Here is a 24949-nt window from a genome sequence, read left to right as displayed (position 1 = left end):
GACGTCCGTATGTTCTCATTATAAACACCCCCCCAGTTCACGCCGCATCCGGCCCGTACATCTCGCGTACCAGCTCCCGCAGCACATAGAGACTCAAATGTCCTCCCGCGCCACAGCGAATGCTCTTGTCGCCAGGACACTCGAACCAGCACTTGTCGTCCGTGACGTTCTGGCCGGGCGTGGCGCCCTCGTTGCCCGCAAAGTTGAGCTCGTCGCCGCACCAGCACTCGCGGCCGTACTCGACGCCGGCGTAGTTGTATTTGCCGTTGCACTTTTCGAGGCAGAGGGCGGGCGTCATGGCGGTGCCGTTGTTGTAGACTTGCTTGGGGAGGAGGCGGCCAGAGGAGGGCTCGGAGACACAGGAGTAGTAGGTGAAGTTCTTGTTGCCCTCCCAGGCGACGGGGCCGGTGGCGGTTGGTTTGGCTGAGGTGGTGGTCTTTGTGGAGGTGGTTGTCTTGGTGGTGGAGGTGGAAGTAGTGGTGGAAGAGAGCTCGACAGTAGAAGTTGTGGGCTTGACAGTCGAGCTGGAGACTGCACTGCTGCTCGATGTAGAAGTTTTGGTAGTCGTCGACGGCGCAGCTGTAGTAGACGACACATTCTCCGGCGCAATAGACTCCGACGTCGACTGTGCAGTGGTGGCTGGGTTGCTTGTGGACACAGATGTCGAGGACAAAGCCGCACTGCCACCGCGAATGTACAAGTTATACCGCATACCGGCACCGCAGAGGTACCTCTGGTCACCGGGGCACGGGAACGAGCAATCCGTCTGCTTCTGGGCGGGGATGCTGCCCTCCTTGAGGATGTTGCCGCAGCGGCACTCGCGGCCGTACTGGACGCCAAAGTAGGTGTAGGCGTCGCAAAAGGCGGCGCACATCTCGAGGGTCATGTCGTCGTCGGCGAGGAAGCCGGGCGTGAGGGCGCGGCCCGTGGTGACCTCGATGTAGCAGCCCAGGGAGTCGTATTCGCCGACGGTGGCCTTTTCGACGGGCTTGGTGCTGGTAGGCGCAGGCTGTGTGATGGTTGTGACGGCCTTGGTGGTGGTAGTGGTAGTAGTGGCGGCTGCAGATGTGGTCACTGCAGACGATGTCACTACAGATGTGGTCTTTGTGGACTCCGAGACGGTGGCAGTGTTTGTCGGGGTCTGCGAGATGCTCGTAGACGTCTCGCTAGACGAGGGACTGCCGCCCAGCTTGTAGACGTTGAGGCGAGATCCGGCACCACAGAGCTCCGTAGCGTTCCCTGGATGAACAAGTCAGTACGCGTGATCAAGAACAGAAGAAAAAAGAACGACTCACCCTTGCAGGCCAGGTTGCAATCACCCTCAGGGGCCTCCACCGAGCCGACGCCCAGCGAGTTGCCGCACCAACACTCCTGGGCGTACTCGAGACCCGCGTAAGTATAGCCATCCGCAGCACACGCCTGGACGCAGTTGGCCACCGTGGCGCTCTCCATCGACTTGCCAAAGGGCAGCGCCCGGCCGGACGTCGCCTCGGTGTAGCAGCCAATGTGCGCGTACCCATCGACGCCAGGGTTGGCCTCGGGGCCACCAGGGGGCGTCGTCGGGTCCCCAGGATCCTCCGGGTCCGTGGGCGTGTCCGGGTTGGTATAGTTGCCATCCCACTCGAGCACGTCGGCAAAGAGCGAGAGATAGCTGCCCCCAGCACCAGCACCCTCCCCGTTGCCGCCGCACCACTGGTTGACATCGGCCTCGCAGTCAAAGTTGCAGTTGGCGTCGTCGACCTGCAGGGAGGGGATGGTGTTGCCGCCCCAGCACTCGCGGTGGTACTGTGTGGCGCAGAAGATCCAGCCGCGTTCGTGGCAGCTGTCGATGCAGAGGGCGTTGGTGTTCTCGTCGCTGCCGTAGATCTGGCTCTCGAGCTGGCGACCCGGGTTGTTCTCCTTGAAGCAGCCGAGGTAGCGGTACTGGCCGTAGCCCGGGTACAGCAGAGGGGGCGCCTGCTGGGCGACGCCGTTGCAGACAAACTCGATAATGTTCTTCTCAAAGGTCGGGTCGTTGAGGTTGAGTGTCCACGTCGCGTTGGCGTGGATCACGTCCGTGTTCCACTGGGTCTTGGGCGCGGCGCACGAGAGGACGGCCGTCTCGCTCTCGCCCGGGTAGAGCTTGGTGCCCTCGGCAAGATCGACCTGGTTGGCGGCACGGATGAGGCCGGAGCCACCAAAGGGAGGCTTGGATACGGTCAGGGTGAGGGAGACGCCGCCCTCGGGAGCTGCGTTGGTGATGCGCATGCGACGAGACGAGGCTGTGTTCTGGGTCACGTTGCCAAAGCTAAAGGGCACGCCCTGCTCGTACTGGATCCAGTCCTCTCCGTCGGCGCTCTGGAACTCGATGACGGCTACAGGCGCAGGACCAGCCGATCCTTCCATGGTGAAGGCGCCATCGCCTCCGTTGGAGGTGATGCGGACAGCACCAGTAAATGTGCCAGACTCGGTGGCGTCCATCTGGATGTCGAGCGTGGCGCGCGAGGTGGCCGCAATGGTGTCGGGGATGCTGGCAATGATAAACTTGCCAACACGAAGAGGCAGCTCGCCGTTCCACGCCTCAAAGGTGCCGTTAACCGACTCGCTGAAGGAGATGCTGTCAATGGTGAGGGCCGCATTGCCCTCGTTGGAGAGGATAATGTTCTCGACGCGGTCCGAGGGCCCATCGCCCGAGACAACGTCCGTAAAGGTCACGCTGTCGGGCGAGACATCGAGCAGAGCGTCGGCTGACTCGCCTGTCCCCGAGAGACGGACGCTCGTCGTGGTGCTGTAGCCCTCGACGTTGTTGCTGGTCGCGATCTTGACCGCGTCCGAGTGGAGGCCCACGCGCTTGGGGGTGAACTGAACGTTGAACGAGAACGAACTACCAGCGGGGAGGGTGAGCTCGCCATCGGGGAGGGAGGAGAGCACATAGTGGGTGCCCGTGGTGAGGCTGACCTTGTCGACGGTGAGACCAATCGTGGCCTTGCAGGTGACCTCCTTGACCGCGCTTTTCTCGGACGTATCGACGGTGCCAAAGGCAAGAGTCTCCTCACACGCGAGAGGCGGGTCGGTGGGCGCGCCGAAGCCGTAGATGTTGCCCACGACGCTGCCCAGGTACATCATGCCATCGCCAAAGACGGCGCGGCTGAACTTGCCGACGCCCTCGACCGAGATACCCTTGATCTGGTTGAGGTAGCCGTCCTCGGTCGGGACGGCGTCGTAGACACGCACGCTGTCGCCACGACGGTCCGTGATCCAGAGCAGGCCCGTGCCCGGCTGGTTGTCGAGCGAGGTGACGGTGCCGTGGCTGACGCCCAGGATGACGGCGTTGAGGTTCTTGCTCTCGGCCATACGCGTGAACTTGGCCTGGCCGTTCTCGCATGAGAAGGAGAAGACGTGTGTTGGGTTGCCGCCTGTCGGGCTGATGTAGATGTAGCCTCCCTCGAGGGGGTAGACGCCCGCGCCCGAATAGACGGATCGCGGCCCAGCGTAGACCTGGACGACAGCATCGAGACCGTCTGCGCCGTTGCGGTAGCCGCCCAGGTTGTCGAGGTTCACAAAGTACGTCTTGCCCGTCTTGCCCGTGATGACGCCCATGCGTCGGACATCACCACATGAAAAGGTCTCGGAGGGCAGGATCTGGATGGGGCTGGTGCCGAGATCGTCGTCTGCACCATCCAGCTGCTGCTTCTCCCAGGGCATGAAGAAGTCGACGACGCTGACGTTGCCGTCATCCGCCAGGCTGAGGCGGACAATGGCCTCCTCGAGAGCGGTCGGGGGGTCAAAGCCCGAGACGGGAATGGTCGACAGCTGCGAGGCATAGCCGTTGCCTGTCGCAAAGTAGATGCTGCCGGCGTCGTCCGAGGTGAGGCCACCGCCCGACATCCAGACGCCCGCGCCCTCGTCGACGACATTCTCGCCCTGCGTGGCGAATTTGGCCGTGAACTCGGCCGTGGTCTTGTGGAAGCCGACGATCCAGCCGGTGAAGAGCCACTTGACGCAGTGCGAGCCAAAGGCGATGAAGATGTAGTCGCCCTGGTGGAGGAGACCCGGTCGCTGGAGCAGGTCGCCGCTGACAAACGTCCGATCCGGGTTGTTGTCGGGCACCTGGCCGTTCATGCTGATGGGGAAGTTGGGCCGTTCCGAGAGATCGTTGACGTCAAGCGCGTGGATGTAGTAGCGACCCTGGGGACGGCCCTGGGCGCCAGTGATGTCCTCGTTGGCATAGGTCTTGGCGGCGATGTAGAGCGTCTCCGTGTCCGGGTCGATCACGCCCGTGCCTGTGATGCCAATGTGCGGGTTGATGTCTACGCAGCCGTCGAGGTCGCTCGTCATAAAGGGGATGTGCAGGTTCCGCGACGCAACAATCTCGCCCGTCTTGGCGTCGACCTTGTAGACATTGTTCTGGGTCGTGGACCAGTAGACAAACTGACGATCATCGCCCGCCGGCGTGTACACCAGCGGCTGCGAGTAGATCTGCTCCGCCTCGCCGCCGTAGTTGCCGGGCAGCTTCGTCTGCCAGGCGAGTCCAAACTGTGCGCTGCCGACAATCGCTGGGTCCATGTTGTGCGTCGTCTGGTAGCCGGCGCGCGAGTTGTCGCCGCCCCAGGTGATGGTGTCGGTCGAGGCGAGGCCATTGACCAGCCCGAGCAGGCCGGTCGCGCCCGCGACGAGCAATCCCTTCCACATGCTGCTGTCGAGTCGGCAAAGGGTAGTAAACGAGTGTGAAGCCGTACAGGATGGCTGTGGGGAGAGAGAGAAGAGAGGGACCGACGACGACAAAGGTCAAGCAAGTAATATTAGCCACCACCACCAGGATCTGCCCGCGATAATGGATCGAGCCAACATCCGAAGTCCCATGCAGCCATGCGTGCCAAGGGCCCAAGATGGTCTTTTGTTGGTGTTGTCGACCCCTGGTCCCAATTAGCGCAGCGCATGGGTCGTTCGTTCTCGTTTGGTGGACAGGGAGCTCGGCGCGACGCAGGCTCGCAGCCGCCAACACGTGTTTGGCTGGAGACGCCCCATTGTGCTGCTCAGCTGTGTCTATCATCGCCTCCCATTGACGTCCTTGAAGAGTCCAAGGTTCACGAGATTCTTGTAGTGGCACATGGCGGACGAGCTGGGCGCAGGCTACGTGTACGTAGTACATGTAGACCACGCGTCCCCAAGACTGGGCGTGCAGAGCTGCAGGTGGAAGATGCAGGACTGCAGTCGAGAAATCGCACGTTTCTCAAAGCTCCACTCCTCCCAGGCGCTGAAGATGGCCCCTGATAAATTGGGCCTCCGTCCGCTCATGTTTGTCCTGCTGTGCGGCTGTGGCGTCGCCTCCCGACACCGTCTCGGGCGCGAGCTGCTGGTCTAGGCTCTGAACTCTGCAGCCAGGCTCGATTGATGGTATTCATCATCCTTTCGGAATTTTGTCGATATCCTGACTTTGGTTGATACATGTAGGGACATGGACGCGCGGACGAAAAGGACTGGACCCTGCCGCTTCGCCCGGACACGCGCCGCCAAGACGGCGGATAAAGTCCCAGAACAAGGCGTGCCTGGGCTGGCTCCGCTAGCTGAGCCTAGCTCTGGGCTTAATTAAGCCTAAACAGGCAGTTGGCAATGGGCAGCGGACCAGATCTCCAGTGGGGGAACGGTCGATTGGGATTTGACGTCTCCTGTCGTTAACCTGCCTGATGTTTCGCTACCTGCATACAGTTTTCCTGTGGGATATCGAACGCCCTTTATCCAATAGTGCCATTTTCAAGCCATGATCATCCCAAAGGCACCGAGTCAGCCAACGTGGCCTTTTGATGCTGAACTTCCGTGTCCTGTCTCAACTGTCTGGTCCAAGCCTTCGATGTGATGGCAGAATGGACAATCTCCTCCATGCATTCTGGATATGTGAGCGTCCGTTCCAAGGGGATATTTGTCCTACCTCAATTCGGGCTCCATCCGCGTCGACAGCAATTGAAATGCGAGTAGCCGCCCTTGTGCGCCCAAGCAGCAGCAGCAGCTTCTTCCTTGTGCAACAAGAAATCCAAACACAGGTCGGCAGGTCGGCGGACAACGCCCGCACCACGGCAGATACCACATCCAAGTGACGCAAAGTCATCACCAGAGCCCTCGCAAACTCGTCCCCTTGGCGGCCAGCTGGACTGGAGGTAAGACACAATGCACGCCGCGTGGCTCACGCCCAGCTTGTGAGCCGAGGAGTGCCTGACCGGTCTCATTTGACGCAGTTCTCGTAGCGAGACACGCTGCGGGCCATTGCGCAGCTGAGACTATCTCGGTTTTGACAAGCACTGTGGAGAGTTCATTTTATCCGACACTTCACATCAGCAGCGCCTCTTCATCATTTGATGTCTTAGTTCGTAACTCGCATCATTGCGCGACCAGACCGTGGGACCAGTCTGTCAGTGCGATCACCTGCCATGCTCAATCGGCAAGCCATAGGTACCAAACATCGAATCGCGGCACGCTCCGTGCGCGGTACTACATGTAACGAGTTGGTGCAATCCGGGGTGAGGCCGACTCGTGAAGTGCCTGCTGTTCACATTGTCCAGGTCATCGCTCACAAAGCACATGGACCAAGGTCCACACATTCAAACATAACACGAGCGTCTTTGCTGAGTCAAAAATGATTCATTCTCACACTGCCGACTATCTCTCTCGTCTATTTAGGGGAGAGCTGGCTGTCAGAAGGCTGCTGATGGTAGGCAGAAACCGCCGAGACATGACAGCTGCCCTGACGTGACGCACGGAGGCAACATGAAGGACTCTTATGACTTTATCTCCGCATTGAACCCAGCAATTGGACATTTTCCTCTGATATCAAACGCCGATCATTCTATACACGTACCGTATGCATGTCAAACCCAAGCGTAGCAGAGTTGAAGTCCAAGACATACCCTCGCATGCCCATCTACATGCGGATGCGTAAACAGTCAGTACATCATGAATGCGCCATCATCCGGGAGTTCTCAAAGAGCTTATCATCTCTGGTAAAGGGGCATTCCTCAGAAGCATCTTCCTTCACCTTCAAACGCTCATTCCCATCAACACTCAGACATTTACTAGCCAAAATGCAGGTCACGTTGGCCATCTTCGCTGCTCTCTCTGGGCTCGCGCTCTCCAGCCCCCTCCCCGGCGCGGACTCGGTCTCGTCCGTCAACTTGAACGTGGCGAGGGGCCTCTTCTGCTCGCAGACCTGCTGCTCAGGTCCCCAGACGTCCGGTGCTTGCGACTGCAACGTCTTTGGCTGCAACTGTACCTGGGCTACTGGCGCCTTCACCAGACTGGGCGTAAGTACTTCCTTATTTCTGAGAACGATTTGAAAATTTTCGGATGCTAATGTACATTGTGTGGCTTTAGTCCAAGGTGAATTCAACCTCCTTTCCGCATGCCGACAGCAGATTGGCCCGGAGCACAACGTGTACTAATGCGATTGGTGATTCTAATGCTGATTCAGTGCATCTTTAATGGACAGGAGGATTAGGTTGGAGGCCTAGGTGCCCTGGGCGTGTCCGAGAGAAAAGCTCCGGTCGTTGCAAGGAGTTCTCTACTAGGGCTGAAGCTCGGCCGACTGCTAGTAGGACCACATGCAATTTACACCTCAAGACAACGACAACTATATTTAATGACAAAACACCGAGGCCCTTGCTTTGATATGTCGAACTGCTCGCCTGGCTCTGAGGCTGTCGCCTCTGCAATGATTCAGCAGCCGCAGAAAGTGTGATCGTCGTGATCCGTATGAATGAGCAATCGAATATGACCGTGGCTGCCCACAAGCTCCTGTCGTCAAGGTTTGAACCACTCTATACCATACCATATCATTCGAAGAGTTACGAGCTGTCGCGTCTTCATGTGAATTATTTTGTTTATAAACCCAAGAAGAAGATCCAACCAGAACACGTCGCTTTTGGCCTTGGTGGCGTCGTCGGTGTGATATCGAACTATAAGTCGGGTCAATAGATAAATGTAGCGGGCCTTCCCATTGGCAATATATAACCAATCCATGCTTTATGGTGTACATCTGTTTAGCCCGCGTCTGATTCTTTCTCGATCGACTATTCACTTCCGTGGTCAATTGATTTATTTTCATTGACATTCAATTTGCATTTGGCACCTATCGACCTATCCACTAAAAAGATTCAATCACGAACTTTTTGACTTCCTGTAAAGAAACTAACTCGCCATTCTTACCCGTCTATATTTTTGGTAGCTCATCCATTGCTTAATGACTGAAAATCACGAGCAAGTATACCAGGCCCGTATCTCTAGGGTAACCGTATCTGATAGCTTATCAGGCTGGTCATTAGGTTCACTGTACTGGTAGTTGACTGCTCCGGACAGCGAGAAATTCATTTACGTTGAGGTCTAGTGTCAAGGGACCTGTGTAACATTGCATCGCCAAATACATACAGCCGATGCATCAAGCCCGTCGCCGGACTCGGACCCGGACGACAAGCCGGATATGGACCCACATCCGGTCCGGTCCCGGTCTAACCAACCCGGCACCCCGGATCAAGATTGGCCTGGGAGGCGAATTTGGGGAGAAGGCTCTGCAGACTATGCAAAGAACGCACAGTATTTGGAATCGGAGAATAGACAGTTGCGCAGAAGTCACAGGTCGCCGCGTCAAATTGCGCAACCTGGTCGGGGCCAGCTCGCCGGCGTCTGGACAGGCTGATTGTCAAGCAACACGCCATCCTGGAATTAGGTTCAAGAATCCGTACGCTTAAGAAAAGTCAATGACTTGTAAACTATGCAGGGGAACTGTGCCTTAATAAAGGCAACGGAGTTTGACTGAAGACGGCGTGAAGTGTTTGTGTCAGCGTCACGCCATGCGGGGTATGGTATTCACTGTTCAACGCCACCTTTGACCAGCTTCGTATTGATATCATCACTTTGCAACCTTTTGGAAACTCGTGTCGTCTTGACCTCACAAGTGAACAATTTTACACACACAAGTACCATCAACCAAGACAGCGCAATGGCTAAGCCGGGCGCTCACGGGTGCGAGTGAGTACTTGTCCACCATCAATCCGCACAGTAGACGCTCGCAAAGCTCACAAGGCCACCCAGCTTGCGCGAACTCGCACTGCACATTCTGATGCACGGCCCGGAGAAGACCGAGCGCACACCTAAAAGAGTCCGCGTCGTCCATAATCATGCCTTCATTGCTGATGCCACGGATGCGCTGCTCGTCTGGGAGCACCCATACTATCCGCAGTACTACCTCGCCGAAGGAAAGCTCCAGAACTGCACGCTGTTCAACAAACAAGACATATCGTACAATGGAAAGGTTCTCGCCTCTGTCTGTGAGCTGACCGTGGCGGCCCACGATGGTCTGGATCAAGTCACGACGGACCGCGTGCTGCGCTTCCACAACAACACAGCCAATGGTGCTCTGGCAGGTAGGGTCCGACTCGAGTTCGGCAGCATGGGTCAGTATTCCCCGTCGATAACAATGGCATTCCATGTGGGGGCATTCGGAGCTGACCCCTCCCACAGATCAGTGGCTCGAGGAGGACATGCCGATACACGTCCACCCCAAAGACCCCTACAAGCGTGTCGACGTTCTGCCCTCCCAGCGGCCCATGGAGATAAAGGTTTCCGGCAAGACAGTGGCCAAGACAAACTGGGCAATGCACCTCTATGAAACGGCCCTGCCCGTGCGATACTACATGCCGCTCAGTAGCGTCGATCAATCCGTGCTGCGCAAGAGCTCTCTGACGACAAAGTGCCCGTACAAGGGGGAGGCGGAGTACTACGACTTGGTCGTTGACGGAAAGACGCACGAGGGTCTTGTGTGGTATTATCGACACCCGGTGCCCGAATGCGCCTCGATTGCCGAGCTCGTCTGCTTCTACAATGAGAAGGTAGACGTCTATCTTGGTGGATATCTCCAGCGCCGCCCACAATGAGGGCCACCCTTTCTAATCTAGGGTCCGTTGATGTCGCATAGGTTTGACGTCGATAAGCCAAAGGAGCATGGGTTGCCATTTTGATGCCTCCGACACGGGAGGTGGGCGTCGTCGGCGATAGTGAAACGCTGCATGTCTGGGCCTGGCAAGAGTGCCACGATTAGAATTTCTGGGTCGCCATCGTCGAGCCGGCTTTCGAGTCTGGGGTTGGCGACTCAGTGGTGAAACAGTACGGGCACCATGTCCAGTTCAGATCCCTGCACATCGGCAGCCAAGTGTCGCGGGCCTGGTTTCGCGCCGTTACTTTTGGTCCTTGGACGGCCATGAGTCGGGAGTCCAGGTAGGACTCTATTCAATTTTACCTATTTTTGGGTTAGAGTCGGAATTAAGCTTGTATCTGCATGTGCGCGTGTAGCACTCTTAAGGTGTCCCTCCCCATGCCTCGCGCAAATGGTCTCGTTGTTCTCTTTTGATGCAGCGCTGGTGTTCGCCATGTTTCCTTCTTAAAATTCGACATCTTTGTTCATTTCATTTTCGTGTCTGGCGCTGGCCGCCTTGCTTAATATATCGTGCCAGCCGTGTTGGATACGCAGTGTTCTCATCTGTCACAATCGGTGAGCGACTGGCTCAGTGGGATGGATTGTTCCGACGCGAGGTCAACCAGGCGGAGGTGAGATTCATGTCGACATACGACAGACGGCGAGCTATGCTGACGCCAATAGATCTGGCATGCCTCGGCATTTTCGACGCCGCCACCTGCTGAACCGTCAAGCAGCCGGATCGAAGCCAAACGTCAATAACGACTCCGATTCCGACTCCAACTCCGACGATGGAATCGAATCAGGACCAGATTCGGATGATGAAGACGAGAAGGCAGATGACATCTTGGATGGGACGACGCCAGGTCAGCCAGGAGATAACTTGGGCGCGCCAAGCCCCGGAGAATCCCAGTCGCTGTCCCCAAGGTCCGACAATACCCTCCAGCCGCAGCCCACAGGAGGAGTAAGGACAAACATACCAATCTTCTCCCATATTGTGCCCCCACGACCAACACTGTCTGGAGCACCGGTCGTGCCTACGCTGTTTCCCAAGCTCCCGGAGACGACAGGCAGGGACCAAGAAGAGGAAGTGACAACGACAAGCAGCTCGCAAACGACAAAGGAAACGACAACTTCCCGCAACTCGCAAACAACAAAGTCGCAAGACGTCCCAGCCGGTAGTGTGACTCGAGCTCCCGAGTCCACGACCACGGAAGCAATCACTTCCATCATTGCGGACGAGTCGACACGACGTGGAGCCACTTCCATTCAGGACGGTGCCGGAACGACCGCTATCCCAGAGGATCTCAGCACGTTCTTGACTTCAATCTCCGAGAGCACATTCGCGACCTCAATTTCTGAGAGCACGAGCGCGGCCACCACGGCAGTTGAGGCCCCTGAGCAGGTGGGAAGCACGTCGGGCGGCAGTACCAATACTGGCACCGATGTGGGCATCCTCATCGGAACAGTGTGTGAGTTTAACCAGTGCTCCCTATCGTCTGGAATACGTTCTAACTTCAGTTTTAGCACTGGCTGGTATGCTAATCGGCGTGGCCATTTTCTTCTACAAACGGAGGAAGAGCGCCAAAGACCAACTCACCAATCTCTCCCCTGTTCAAATCACCACGTCCGCACCGCCTCCTGATCCGGAGAGAGGAATTTACGCAGCCAATGCCTGGGCCAACCGTGACTCACGCACGCGAGGCGCACAGGAGAATCCCACGTACATGTATGGGTTGAGTCCACCTGAGATGGCACAAACGACTCGCGGATACGGCGCCCCTATCCCGGGATTCTCACCAGCCGCGGCCCTGCGCGATCCCGGCAGACCCATCGCGCGCCAATCGGGAGTAGGGTCCGAGGCGTCTTCGCCGTACGGTGGTGGGCAAGTCACGGGTCATCTGGTACCTCCCTTGCGGTCCGACGTTCCCCGATCTCAAGCTGGTCCCTATGCTTAAGTAGAGGAATGACTCTTGAACAAGCAGTGTGCCTGGTTTACTTAAACAAGTGTGAAAGGCAGTCTTTACTTATTCCCGTCTTGGACTGAGACATCACGATCATTATAGCATTTAGTAGATATAGATAAACACAACTTTACTTTCACTCAGCTAAAGGAGACTCTACTCTGTATGGAATCGTGCTAGGGCGTACTCACCAAGTCCCTCAAGCTTGTCCTGTAACATACCAGATATTGTCCGCACATATTCCGAATTTCCGTCCCTTTGACCCTCCTTTACCAGAAATATTGAGAACACTAAAAAACTGCCACAGCGGGTCAGCAGCGGCTCCATGATTTAGCACAGGCTGACCTCGACCCAGGCTTCATCGCAATCTTGGTCTTCAGCGATCTGTCCCATGCCTGGGGCCTTGGGGGCCTCGACGGCTTGCTCACCTTCTTCAGCCTGGAGGAAAACCCAGTCATCAGGCTTGACGGGAGGCAGCTCAAGCATTTCAGGGGTAGCCCAACCGATTTTGCCACAGTACTTCATGGTATCTAGAATGTGGCGGTTAGCATTGACAATGTCCGAGTTCTTCATGTTGGCCTTGGTGAAGTCCTTCAAAGAGGCCTTGTCCGTCGCGAGACGACGGACATGGCAACTGGGGCAGATGCCGCTCAGGGGCGCGGTGGACTCCAGGGCCTCGGGCATGTAGGTAACGTAGTGGTGGCTGCGGGGGCAGAGGTACATGTCGTGGCCTTCGGGGTTCTTGCACCAGTCGCGAAAGACAGTGCTAAAGACAAAGGTGTGGCACTGCTCATCCTTGGTGCCGCAGCACTTGACAAGATGACCCAGATAGCCACACATGTTCAGACTTTGGCGGAGGGCAGCTGTAGCTTCGTGTAGTATAGTGTGATGTGGTGCAGTGGACTTGATGATGTTGTTTTGGATGGGGAAGGAAGAGAAAGAAAACGAGAATGGCTTCTCGAGATCGAAATTTAAATACACGTCGAAACTCACCGTATTCACTCGCTACTTCTTGTCGTGAAATGTTCTGGTAGTTCTCCGTAGCATCTGCTTTGGGGACAGTTTAACACACGTAGGTACAAGGAGCCGGCAACGGCGTTCTTGTTCAAACAGAACTGAACAAGCCAGCACTTTAACAGTCTACAGTCGTATGAGTGACCTAGATGTACTCTCAGAGACTGGTCGATGTTGCAACAGCAACGTCTGTCACGCAGCAGTCATATTTATGAAGGATCACGTCATGTAATTTGTACGAGGACCGTGAAAGATAGTATCAATTAGCAAAACTCCCAAACTCCTATCGACGAATGGCCCCTTTGCCATGCAGAAGTCCTATCATGTCAGTGCAGTTAAAACCCCAGTCTAACCCTCGCGAGCCTCCGCAGCGTCAACAATATCATAATCATCGTCTTCAGAGGGCAAGTCGACTACAACAAATTCAGCCTCCTGGTGAAGGCCCTCGGCGCCGCCGTGAAGAGTGGCAATCTCCCAGCCCGTGGAGCGAGCCAGAGAAGCCGCCGACAGGTCGTGAGCATTGACTTTGCCGTACTTACCAGTGTAGGCGTGCGTGTTCAAGGGGGAGCGGAAGAAGTTGGCCAGCTCCTGGTCACGCTCAACATCGCCCGTGAAGCCTCCCAAGGGGTCTGAGCCGTTGGACTCATTCTTCTGCTCAGCGCAGCAAGAGACGCAAATGCCTCCCAGCGGGGCGGACGCTTCCAGGACCTTGGTGTATTTCTTGAAGTACTGGCCGTTCCTACAAGTCTCTGGGTTAGCGGGATCAGGGTTGGCGCATTTTGTCACCTCGGTGACTTCGTAGATGAACTTGTGGCACTCTTTGGCCTTGGTGCCGGAGCACTTGATCAGGATTCCACGGTAGCCGCACATGACTTCCTAAAGAGCTTTCGATAGGGGGGTTGACCGGAAAATGGATACTTGAGACCTTTGAAGTGGTTGGTGGACTGTTGCACGGCTCTGCCTGCAATGTAGATGAAAGTGTGAGAATGAAGAGAAGTGACGGTTGGCGCGGAGGAACTCGACTTTTATACAACAAGTAAATAAGGTCTCGGCGGCATATGTTCTTGGTTCATTGAAGTTCGCTAGTATGTTTGTTCCACAAGGGTTGAAACACCAAAAACTATTTATCTACATGTGCGAACAGGTTGAAGCGCTTTGACCATTACGCAGAACACGCACCGATTGAGAGGTACAAAGCCAGAGAACATGAACCTGAGGAGACAAGAAGTGTTCGATTTGACCTGTAGCAGTACAGTCCTCGGCCCATGCGACTTTGACACTCAGTTGACCTGCAGCGCCGCGTTCACTCCTGTCCAGCAACTCGATGACCTGATTCCGTTGTTCGGATGCTCAACTTGCCCTGTTTGGGCACCTGAGCGGGCCCTACATTATTCAAAAGAAAAAAAAAGAGTTCAGTATGTTCATGTACTTTGGCAAGACTGAACGGGATTTGGTTTTTGTCCACGGAGATAGGGGCCTGTTCAATGTTTGGGTTGAGACCTCAACAACCAGCAACCGTGCAGCTCGACTCAACACATGCATTATGCGTTCTTGTTCGACTCTGTTGACATCTTGTTGCAAAATTCGGCATGTAAATCTCCTCTATTAATTATCACTTAATGATTAAGTGTCGTGAGGTCTTTTAGCGTCAAGCTCGAGTCGCTCTCTAAATGCATACATGTAGATGGGAGAAGGCGCCCTACCAAACTAAACATCGCCCAAGTACCCTAGAACAATACATGTAGGATACGGGCACACACTTAGCATCCGGGAAGCATGAACTCCGCGTACACTTTCAAATCCAGCCCAATCGCCGTCAGCCGCCTGCGTCCAATTGTCAATGAATGGGTTTGTACTTTGGCCGCGAGGGCCAACATTGTCCTCGCCTCTCGGCCATCGATGCACAAATTCGTTGCCACAATGCCTGGCGGCCTTAGCTTCCCCGCTCTTACCCCAGAATCCCATGTCCTGCAAGTGCCCAGAAACGTTCGTTGTTACGGATCGGACACAAAGCCGAACGGCCCACCAGGAGCGAAGCCCGCCACCGGTTGCCAGCCTGCGATCGGCATACCGCCAAACACGCATCGGAAATTCAGACATTGGGGATTTCCATGCCTTTGCAAGGATCTCGGCTGAAGCCTGAAAGCCATCTTGGTCCCTCTGAAGCAAAATGGCCGACAAGCGCTGATTGATGATCACGGGGTCTGGTACTTTATCTTGCACAGACACACACCTACACACTCACGCCTTTCCTGCCACGAGCGCAACCCCAGGGAAAGATGGCAGAAGCGCAGGAAACGCAGCTGATCACGCTCAGCGAGCTGAATCGACACAACTCGCCGCAAGACTGCTGGATAGCGGTGCACTCGAAAGTGTGGGACATTACGCACTTTATCCGTGAGCACCCTGGTGGTCCCTCTGTGCTACTCAAGTGCGCTGGCACCAATGCGACAGCATCCTTTGATGAAGTCCACGCGCCGGATATCATCGAAGAGCTGCCCAAGGACAAGTTCAAAGGCTTCCTCGAGCAACCGAGCCCCGACACGCCCGCGACGCCTCCTGATAGTGAGGTCTCCTCGCCGCCACCGAGTGAGAAACGGTCCCAGATGGCCAGCTCGGTCGATGTGCCTGCGCAACCGGAGGAGGAAGACGTGATTCCTCCCATGGAGGCGGTACTGGCAGCCCCTGATCTGGCGGTCATTGCGAAAAAGGCTTTGACACCAAAGGCGTGGGCATTTTACTCTTCTGCCGCCACTGATTTGATCACGTACGGCAAAAACAAGGAGCTCGTGCAGAGGCTGATGATTCGGCCGCGGGTGCTGCGAAACGTGAAGGACGTGAGCTTTGAAAGGGACATTCTGGGCTTCAAGAGCAGGGCACCCTTCTTCATCAGCCCGACTGCCATGGCGAGGCTGGCGCATCCGGATGGTGAGCTGGCGGTGGCGCGCGGTGCCTCGAACGAAGGTATCATCCAATGTGTAAGTGCTTGACGTCTCGCTATACAGTCACTCTTCCGTACTAACAGATACGTACAGATCTCCAGCAACGCATCATACACCCTCAAATCCATTGTCAACGCCGCACCCCCCGAGCAACCCTTCTTCTTCCAGCTCTACGTCAACTCGGAACGGCAAAAGACCGCCGATCTCCTACGAACAGTGCGCGACCTGGGCATCAAAGCCATCTTCGTGACGGTCGACGCGCCTGTGCCGGGAAAGCGCGAGGCGGACGAGCGCGCTGCGCAAGCCATCAAGATCCGCTCGGCCATCAGTGGCGGTGAGAGCAGCAAGGACAAGAAGGGAAGTGGTCTGGGACGACTGATGGCGCAGTACATTGAAAAGGCGCTGACGTGGGATGATCTCGAGTGGATTCGCGAGACAAGCGGGCTGCCCATTGTCTTGAAGGGTGTCCAGACAGCCGAGGACGCAAAGTTGGCTGTCAAATATGGTGTTGATGCGATCATGCTGAGCAACCACGGAGGACGGTCACTGGACGGGTAAGATGCATGGCCATAAGGGTGAAGGATCACAGATTGCTGACAGTTTTCCAGGGCGCAAGCGTCTATCCTCGTTCTTCTGGAGCTGCGCAAGAATTGTCCCGAGGTCTTTGAGAGTCTCGAGGTGTATATTGACGGCGGCTTTGAGCGCGGTTCGGACATCCTCAAGGCCATCTGCCTGGGCGCGACAGCCGTGGGCGTTGGACGACCGTATCTGTACTCATTGGTGTACGGCCAAGATGGCGTCGAGCATCTGACGCAAAGTGAGTACCAGTCTTGTCGAGGTGCAGGCTGCGCCGCTAACAAACGGATAGTCTTGAAAGACGAGCTTGAGGTGTCGATGCGCCTCTGCGGTATCACGAGCCTGGATCAGGCGAATCCTTCGTTGATCAACACACTTGATATCGAGCATCTCGTCACGTCTGGGGACCGGTTTGAACCCATCTCGAGGATGCACAGATTGTCGAAGCTATAGACTATGGGAGGGCAGAGCGTGCAAGTTTGTCGTGGAATGACACTACCAGGGGCGTGTCAAGTCTGTAATTACATAGATCAACAGAATCGCATGCATGTGCGGCATGCTTCATATCTATGAAAGTGCTCGACAAGAACTCTCCCAAGAGACATGTGTGATCTCAGGGATCTGATGTATTGCTGCACACAACGTCTCCGTAGAAGCGAAGAGACGCCCCAACGCAAGCGTGAGTATTCATGTCTGGCTGCTGAGGTGTGTAGAGAACATGGCGAACTAGAGAAATCTGACAGTATCCAGCATCCCCGTCGATGCGTCCACAAGTCCGTTACTATTCATACTGGCTGCTTGGGTTCGGCTCTGGCGGAGACAAGCCCGATGGCCATCTCCATCATACATGTGCGCCAATCTGTCCCCACATGATACAGCAGAACGGTCGGCGGTGTTTCTGCCGAGTAGCGGCTGCATCCTCACTGAATCGGATAATTGGAGAAGGGCATGGGTGACATTCCTCCGGTTGCGATCCCCTGCGACGAGGGGCTTCTCCTCATATGTTCGACATGAACACGGCTCTGTAACCTGCTTTCATGTTCTCTCCCTAACACTGTCTATCTAGTCTCGTCACAGCCATGGAATACGTTCGGTGAGTACATACAGGTCCATATCGCCTCATGAGCTCAGTGAATGTGGCTCCTCGCTAACACCCCCAGCCTGGGCAAGTCCGGCCTCAAGGTCTCCAAGATCATCCTCGGCTGCATGGCCTTTGGCTCGTCGCAATGGGAGGGCTCACCCTGGGTCCTCGACGAGGCCGCGTCCCTCCCCGTCGTCAAGGCCGCCTACGACGCAGGCATCAACACGTGGGACACGGCCGACACATACTCCAACGGCAAGTCCGAGGAGATTCTGGGCAAGGCGCTCCAGCACTACAACATCCCGCGGCAAAAGGTGGTCCTCCTCTCCAAGATCTTCAACCCCGTCATGGACGACGACTCGCGACCGGCCAGTGTCAATGACGGACCGCTGGTGAACCAAATGGGCCTGAGCAGGAAACATGTCTTCCACGCGGTCGACGAGTCCCTCCGACGCCTCCAGACCGACTACATAGACGTCCTCCAGATCCACCGCCTCGATCGCGACACGGAACCCGAAGAGATCATGCGCGCGCTCCACGAGGTCGTGCAGTCCGGCAAGGTGCGCTACATTGGCGCCTCGAGCATGTACACGTGGGAGTTTGCGCGTCTGCAATACATCGCCAAGGCCAACGGGTGGACCGAGTTCATCTCCATGCAGCCCTTTTATAACCTGCTCTACCGCGAGGAGGAGCGGGAGATGATCCCGTTTTGCCAGGCGACGGGCGTGGGCGTCATCCCCTGGAGTCCCGTGGCCCGGGGCCTGTTGACCAAGCCGCTCGGGGGCCAGGAGGAGACGTTTCGGAGCAAAAATGACGCCAAGACGAACACGTGGTTTTCCGATGCCAACATGGACATTGTGAACAGGGTGGAGGAGGTGGCCAAGACAAAGGGCGTCAGCATGGCGCTCGTGGCCACGGCGTGGGTGCTGCACAAGAGCTGCTACCCGATTGTTGGCCTCAGCTCGGAGAAGCGCATCAAGGAGACGGTGGAGGCGCTCAAGGTGAAGCTGACGGACGAGGAGGTGCGGTATCTGGAGAGCGAGTACCGGCCCAGGGCAATAACAGGGATGTAGACAACCACAAATAGCTTTCTGAGATGTGTGTACAGTCCAGCCCAGTCATCAAGTCCCTGGATTCGAGCCAACCTGCTGGTACTCGACCGTCGTAAAGTCTCGCATGGGTGCGGTGGCGACCTGACCGGTACCGTCCAGGGCGAACGTCGTAGGATCAAACGGGAACACTGGTGACAGGCCAAAGCTCATGCCATAGTCGAAGAAGGCGTCCGTATCAATCTCGCCAAAAGCTGGGTCGCCCAGGTGCGCTTGGGCATGGGCACCACCACCCCCAAGACTGTTGACCATCATGTTCCGCATCGTGGTTCCGTCGGGGAACTGCATCATTTGCCCGTCCAGCCCCGGGTTGAGCGTGGCCACCATTTTCTCGAGGCCGCCGGCCATGAGGTTGGCCAGGTGCCACTTGCCGGTGGGCAGGGTGCGGAATTGGTGCACGAGGCCCGTAATCATCTCGTACACCCTGTCCTTCTCGATCAGATCCCCGCCGTACTTGACAGCCACCTTGATGAGGAACATGCAGGCAAAGGCCGTCATGGAGTGGAGGTACGACGGAATACCGTTGACCGCCGCTGCCACGTCCGGGTCTGTCCGCATGAAGGTGATGATGGATGTGGCCGAGGCGATGGCCATGGACGCGCACTCGAGGAAATAGTGAGGCACCGGCTGTTCGCCTGGGAGGCCACGGAAGACGTGCGAGTACAGATGCAGCTTGGCAAAGTGGAAGTGCAGAAGCGCCCCCTTTCGGGGAAATGCGCCTATGCGGTGGTGTGTATCTGCCTGGTCAGTCCCCTGTGTGTCTTGGTTCTTGGAGATAACTCACCATTCATCGTGTTCGACCAGTGTCCGATCCACTGATCCAGCTGACGGTTGAAGTGGTTGATCTGGTTGATGTAGACGCGCGGGATAGCCTCACCCTTGTCGGGCCCAAACAGCTCGCGAACACTCCTCACGATACTGAGCAGCGTGACTTGGCTGGCCAGCCTCTTGTCCTCGTCGGTGGCCACGGGAAGGTCCAAGAAGCTGTCCCAGCCCTGTATCGACGAGTCCTCCTGCACAATGGACGGTCTCCCATAGAGCGTCGCCAGATGCTGGTCGCAAATGTACAGAATGTACCACAGTCTCGCGCTGTCGGCTGCCTCCTCCGTCTGCTCCGCCAGTGCGCGACTGTGACTGCCATGCAAGTTACACTCGGCAGCACGTCGAATGGCATACCCCGAGAGCATCCACGACATGTCACTCAGCCAGTAGGACGCCACGCACATGGCACGCAGGTAGTCCCTGTCGACCCGCCTCTCAAACATGCTCCTCTCCATGAGCCGGCGGAACTCGGTGCTGCACGTCCCGTAGATGGAGTCGGACTGCGCATCGTGGAGGGCGGCGACGGTGAGCGTGGCGGCCGTGAGGATCGTGCTTCTCTTGCGCAGCTCGTCGAGCGTCTTGTACTTGCACCCGACGCCGTACATAAAGGGGTCGAGGCGGTCGCGATACAGGCCAAACAGGCGCTGGGCCGTGTCCAGGCCGAGCTGGCCCCGCGTGATGAAGTCGTCCACTGTCTTCTGGCGCTGTGCCTCGATCGTCTCGGGTGATCGTAGGGCGCGCATCTTGGTGAGGGCGTAGAGGGAGTGGATGGGCACGTACGGCAGGCCCTCGTCCTCGGGGGAGATCTTGGGCGAGTTGTCGCAGGACGGGCCGTAATCGTCGTGGTGTGCGCCCAGGCCGTTTCTGATGTGGCCGACTTGCACATTGTCCGCCCCTGGCGATCCATCGGCGTCGCGTAGAGCCGCGCTCTGTAGTGGTGGTAGGTCAGGCAGACCGGCGTTCTTGGTCAACTCCTTCAATGCTGTGTGCATGTGTTCGAGGTCCTGCGCGATGGCTTCAGAGTATCTGCAGGAATAGGTTGTCAGTACACGCATGTATGAGTCGGTGAAGCCTGAGATGCGTCATGTGCTCACTGTGACTTCTCCTCAATGATGCTTTGCAGATTCTTGCTAAGCACACAGCCCAAATTCCGCTCAGCGCATCGTCGACAGGGAGGACCCGACTCATCCATCAGGCATTTGATCTAAGTTGTCAGTCACCTTCTAGGGCTTAGGTGGAAGGGCTGTCTTACTTTGTGTCGTCTGCAGGCAGCACATGCTTTGATCTTGCGCGAGATTTGCGGCACAAAGGGCTCCTTGTCGTCGGCCCCATTGCTCGTCACCCCGTTGGTGTGGGTGCTGTTGGCAGTCTTCTTTTTGCCACTCTTCATGTTTTCATCAATGTCAGCTACGCGCTTGCTCGGGCAGCGTGCTCGTTGTGATTTGAAGACGTACTTGGTCATGGCCGTTGGCCTCTGTCCACGTTCGCTTTGCCATGGCTGCGGGTGGAACGCTCTGTGTTGCTGGGAGATGTTGGAAGCGTCGCGTGTCTCAAGAACTGCTATCGCGGTTCAGAAAGCCATTAGAGGTTGAGGTTGAGGGAGGGAGAAAGGTGCGGTGGCCACTGAGTCTGGCGTCCAGCGACATTGCCTCCCCACATGAACCAATTCCACCCACCCCATGATGGACAAGCCAGCCTAGCCCAGGTCGTGAAGAAATGGAGTCTGGCCCTGGAAGATGGATCCTGGCGACGCTAACACGCGGGGTCACATTCAGGGTTCTTGGAGGCTAGACTGCTGTAGAGGCTAGAACAGCGCCATCCCATGATCTGGCAGGATAGCGATTCGCTGCTGAAGCGGCACAACTTGATGGTGGGCAGGTCGAATTTGTCACTGGGGCGTGGTTGTGGTCATTTGATGTTGTTAACGAGATTCAAGCCGAGGCTCGAATTGAATCCAGGCTACCCTAGGGCAGACAGCTACGCTACCTGCACCGTGAAGTTTACACAGCCAATTCATGTCGCCAGTTTCTCAAATTCAAATCATTTCTCTGGAAACTCTTGATCAATGGATTTGAGGCACGAGCTTTTATCTTTTTAGTCATTTTGCCTGGTCTGAAGTAGCTCATCGGAATGGGTGGGACAAGTGTGAAAAGGTTGACGAGCACCGACACAAACAAACATGAGAAAAGTCAACGCCCTTTGGTTGAGCCACGAGAATCTGATTCTCGTTCGCAACACAGCCTTGCCAATATTTCGAGCCTCTAGCATCTTCACATCGAGTTGAATTTCTATTTCTAAGCAGCGCCCTGCGAGCAGACAGTCAGTCGAAGCTACGTACCCTCGTTCATGTACGCTGTCGACGGTCGGAGAGAAAGCCGATACCCCTCAATCCCCTGTGGAGAATCCCAGCACGGACAGGGATCCAAGTCCGAGTTGGAGGAGCGACCGGAAGTTTGGGCCCTTGGGGTTGAGCCTTGGCGACTCGAAACTCGAGATGCTTGCTTGGCCTTCGCGCAGAAGAGCGTGTCAGAGCATGACACCATCCGCGGATACCTGTACAGCTGATGCGTACATTAGACACTCCAGCACTCGCTGTGCACACTCCTGACGACTGAGCTGCTGCAAGATCTGAAGAATCACAAGGGACAAACAACACCGCAAAGGTCCATCTACCATGCGTCCCGCCCTCCATTCCGCTGCGATTCCCTCGCGAACCGCCCAGTGCCACGCCTCCAACCTTCTGAGACTCCCCGACGGCACATTGCTCTGCGCCTGGTTCGGTGGCTCGCAGGAAGGCCTACCCGACATCGCCATCTGGCTCTCGCGCCTCACACCCGGAAGCGAAGAATGGTCCGAGCCCCAGAAGATCTCTGCCGTCGACAATCGCAGCTGCCAGAATCCAGTGCTCTTCAAGGCCCCTGACACCGGCAAGCTCTGGCTGTTCCACACGGCACAGGATGTCGGCAACCAAGATGGCGCTGTCTTGCTGACGCGCACATCAGAAGACGACGGCAAAACGTGGTCAGAGCCCAGCTTCCCCTTTGGCGATCGACGGGGGTCACTCGCGAGACAGCCTGTGCAGGTTCTACAAGACGGCACATGGGCGCTCCCCGTGTTCAACTGTCGTGCCCCCGAGGGCCAGCGATGGATCGGCAACGACGACACCTCGACGATCCTCTACACCAAGGATGGCGGGAAGACCTGGGGTGCCAGTGACGTGCCAGAGGGCGTGGGCGCCGTGCACATGAACCCCATCCGCCCACGCGATGCGTCTTCGCCATGGATCGCCCTGTTCCGAAGTCGCTGGGCCGACAACATCTACCGCTCGACGTCTCCCGACGGTCTCAACTGGGCGCCGCCACAGCCTACAAAGCTGCCCAACCCCAACAGTGGCATCTGCGCTTCACGATTACCCTCGGGGCAGCTCGTCGTCGTCTTCAACCGCTCGCGCCACGAACCTGGACTTGCCAAGCGAGAGGGTCTGTACGACGATATCACGCCCGAGTCGGACAAGCGGCCCAACCAAGTGGCCGTGCATGGTAAAGAAGCCATCTGGGGCATGCCCCGCAAGGCGTTGACCGTTGGCTACTCAAACGACGACGGGCTCACGTGGAAGGAGAGGATCTTGGAGGATGGCGATGGGTTCTGCATGACCAACGACTCGATGAAGAAGACGAACCGCGAGCTGAGCTACCCGAGCATCTTGATCGACGACGACGGTACGACGAACATTGCTTTTACTTTCCATAGGCAGCATATCAAGTATGTCAGGATCGACGATGTGCTTGGATGGGTGGACGAAGATCCTATAGCTTAGGTAGCAGACTAAAAGTACCTGTTCTCGAAAGAAAGCGACCGAAGATGTGCATGCTCCTATCCAAACGAGTGAACTTGGTCTTCGAGGTGTCAAGAACTATAATCTATTGCAGATTCGGCATCTCGTCCTGCTGTAGCTCACATCACGCATGGACACAATCCCAAGACATTTGATACTACATATTGTCCGTCATGTCAAGTTCTATTTTTCCTTCTCTACCTGCTGCAGAAGCCATTGCAATCTATTTCTTCCACGGCTTGGCCTGCTCAGCCGCCACCAGCACATCCATCGTCTCCAGCGCCCACTTCTTCATCGCCTCGCCCAGCGGCAGATACGGCTTCCTCATATCCCACGCCCTCTCATTGTCCACGCCGATCGCGCGCCCAACATGATACCAGGCACCATACTTGGTCAGCGCAATGCCCTTCTTGCACGCCCACTCGGCATTCGCCACGTCCGCCTGCAGCTTCTGCGCCTCCTCCGTCCGCCCGCTCGTCCACAGGTCGTACACGCCTGCCGTGCTGCTGGGGAACACGTTGCCCAGTCCCGTCACACAGCCGCTGCCACCACCGCACAGGGTCGGCACGAGGTAGTCGCTGCTGCCGCCGAACACCCCAAACTGCTCGTGGCGGAACTTGCTCGCCAGGCGCGTCACCTTGCCCACGTTGCCGCAGGTCAGCTTGACGGCGACAATGTTGGGGTGCTCCGCGAGCGCGGCGAGCAGGTCCGAGTCGAGATCCACGCCTGACGTGACGGCCGGGAAGTTGTAGACGACAATCGGGAGGGGCGAGGCGTCCGCCACGTCCCGGAAGTAGCCCAACGTCGCGTCTGAGCTGAGCGCCTTGGGCCAGTAGCTTGGCGGGAGGAGGAGGGCAAAGTTGGCGCCCGCCTCGGCTGCGTCTCGCGCGTTCTCAATGGTCTCGACGGTGCTCTGCGCGGAGATGCCCGCCACGAGGGGGTAGGGCGACGGCAGCTGGAGGTCGGCCACGGCCCGCGCGGCGGTCTTGAGGATGGCCTTGCGCTCGGTCGTCGTGAGCAGGGCGAGCTCGCCGTTGGTGCCGAGATAGACGAGACCGTGCATGCCGGCCTTGACGAGGTGCTGGCACTGTTTGTACATGGCATCGTGGTCCACCGGCTGCGAGGGGCTCGAGGGGTCGTAGATGGTGACCACGGGGGTGTAGACGCCAGGAGGCAGCGGCGACGCCTTGGCCGCGATGTTGCTCGAGGGCATGATGGAGGTGCTTCTGGACCGAGCTAGACTGAAATGCTTCCGTTAAGGGAAATGGTTGTCACTCCGGTAGGCTTGTGTTTGTTCAGAGACGATGGTTTGCAAACGCAGGCTGAACAAGCATGTACAAGTATAGACAAGTGTTTACGTTTACTACGTACAAGTATAGCTGCCGATGACGGCCTTGCTGTCAATGCAGGATTGCGTACAAGTCGGAGATGGTATTCTCCAAAGACCCATCTGGTCGTGTGAGTGCCCACGGATCGGACTTGTGGCCGACGCCGCGTCTCGTCGCTGGAGGGGCACCATGAGGGGAACGTGGGGCAAACAGATGCCATCGGCGGTTCCTGTGGTCATGAGAAGGGCACAAGGCCTTGGTATGATGAAGAAGTGATGGATTGGTTCCTTTGAAAGAAGCGCACCTTGACGCGTCCCTGCTTGAGGTGTCAAGTGGACAGG

General features: G+C 56.8%; 10 protein-coding genes across 10 annotated transcripts; 6 read left to right on the top strand and 4 right to left on the bottom strand.

The window, feature by feature from the left end:
• Nucleotides 1-37: 37 nt before the first annotated feature.
• F5Z01DRAFT_634142 (putative glyoxal oxidase precursor) lies at nt 38-4671 on the bottom strand (the record flags this gene model as incomplete). Its single annotated transcript, XM_046262027.1, has 2 exons — nt 38-1239; nt 1296-4671. 2 exons carry the CDS (start codon nt 4669-4671, stop codon nt 38-40), a joined length of 4578 nt encoding a protein of 1525 aa, XP_046120484.1.
• Nucleotides 4672-7055: 2384 nt separating this feature from the next.
• Nucleotides 7056-7452, top strand: F5Z01DRAFT_634141 (uncharacterized protein; the record flags this gene model as incomplete). Its single annotated transcript, XM_046262026.1, has 2 exons — nt 7056-7274; nt 7345-7452. The coding sequence occupies 2 exons, from the start codon at nt 7056-7058 to the stop codon at nt 7450-7452; spliced, it is 327 nt and encodes a 108-aa protein (XP_046120483.1).
• A 1368-nt stretch (nt 7453-8820) lies between these two features.
• F5Z01DRAFT_477486 (uncharacterized protein) lies at nt 8821-9979 on the top strand. The gene is made up of 2 exons (XM_046260042.1): nt 8821-9419; nt 9487-9979. The coding sequence occupies exons 1-2, from the start codon at nt 9086-9088 to the stop codon at nt 9897-9899; spliced, it is 747 nt and encodes a 248-aa protein (XP_046120482.1). The 5' UTR covers nt 8821-9085; the 3' UTR covers nt 9900-9979.
• A 277-nt stretch (nt 9980-10256) lies between these two features.
• F5Z01DRAFT_477498 (uncharacterized protein) lies at nt 10257-11914 on the top strand. Its single transcript, XM_046260043.1, has 3 exons — nt 10257-10569; nt 10622-11409; nt 11465-11914. Exons 1-3 carry the CDS (start codon nt 10535-10537, stop codon nt 11893-11895), a joined length of 1254 nt encoding a protein of 417 aa, XP_046120481.1. The 5' UTR covers nt 10257-10534; the 3' UTR covers nt 11896-11914.
• Nucleotides 11915-13263: 1349 nt separating this feature from the next.
• On the bottom strand, nt 13264-13785 carry F5Z01DRAFT_634137 (uncharacterized protein; the record flags this gene model as incomplete). Its single annotated transcript, XM_046262025.1, has 1 exon — nt 13264-13785. One exon carries the CDS (start codon nt 13783-13785, stop codon nt 13264-13266), a length of 522 nt encoding a protein of 173 aa, XP_046120480.1.
• A 1149-nt stretch (nt 13786-14934) lies between these two features.
• On the top strand, nt 14935-16936 carry F5Z01DRAFT_703253 (cytochrome b2). The gene is made up of 4 exons (XM_046266422.1): nt 14935-15893; nt 15951-16411; nt 16466-16674; nt 16726-16936. Exons 1-4 carry the CDS (start codon nt 15195-15197, stop codon nt 16884-16886), a joined length of 1530 nt encoding a protein of 509 aa, XP_046120479.1. The 5' UTR covers nt 14935-15194; the 3' UTR covers nt 16887-16936.
• Nucleotides 16937-17409: 473 nt separating this feature from the next.
• Nucleotides 17410-18732, top strand: F5Z01DRAFT_477476 (NADP-dependent oxidoreductase domain-containing protein). The gene is made up of 2 exons (XM_046260041.1): nt 17410-17526; nt 17594-18732. Exons 1-2 carry the CDS (start codon nt 17513-17515, stop codon nt 18585-18587), a joined length of 1008 nt encoding a protein of 335 aa, XP_046120478.1. The 5' UTR covers nt 17410-17512; the 3' UTR covers nt 18588-18732.
• On the bottom strand, nt 18636-20835 carry F5Z01DRAFT_618106 (uncharacterized protein; the record flags this gene model as incomplete). The annotated part of the gene is made up of 4 exons (XM_046261012.1): nt 18636-19360; nt 19408-20471; nt 20540-20649; nt 20698-20835. The coding sequence occupies 4 exons, from the start codon at nt 20833-20835 to the stop codon at nt 18636-18638; spliced, it is 2037 nt and encodes a 678-aa protein (XP_046120477.1).
• Nucleotides 20836-21632: 797 nt separating this feature from the next.
• Nucleotides 21633-23262, top strand: F5Z01DRAFT_697275 (glycosyl hydrolase; the record flags this gene model as incomplete). The annotated part of the gene is made up of 1 exon (XM_046266308.1): nt 21633-23262. Exon 1 carries the CDS (start codon nt 22120-22122, stop codon nt 23260-23262), a length of 1143 nt encoding a protein of 380 aa, XP_046120476.1. The 5' UTR covers nt 21633-22119.
• A 188-nt stretch (nt 23263-23450) lies between these two features.
• Nucleotides 23451-24680, bottom strand: F5Z01DRAFT_648638 (dihydrodipicolinate synthase). Its single transcript, XM_046263044.1, has one exon. The coding sequence runs from the start codon at nt 24491-24493 to the stop codon at nt 23504-23506; it is 990 nt and encodes a 329-aa protein (XP_046120475.1). The 5' UTR covers nt 24494-24680; the 3' UTR covers nt 23451-23503.
• Between the last annotated feature and the right edge of the window lie 269 nt (nt 24681-24949).

Source organism: Emericellopsis atlantica, assembly GCF_019669845.1.
Source record: "Emericellopsis atlantica unplaced genomic scaffold F5Z01scaffold_6, whole genome shotgun sequence".
NCBI lineage: Eukaryota > Fungi > Ascomycota > Sordariomycetes > Hypocreales > Bionectriaceae > Emericellopsis > Emericellopsis atlantica.
This window is presented reverse-complemented; position numbering and strand designations above follow the sequence as displayed.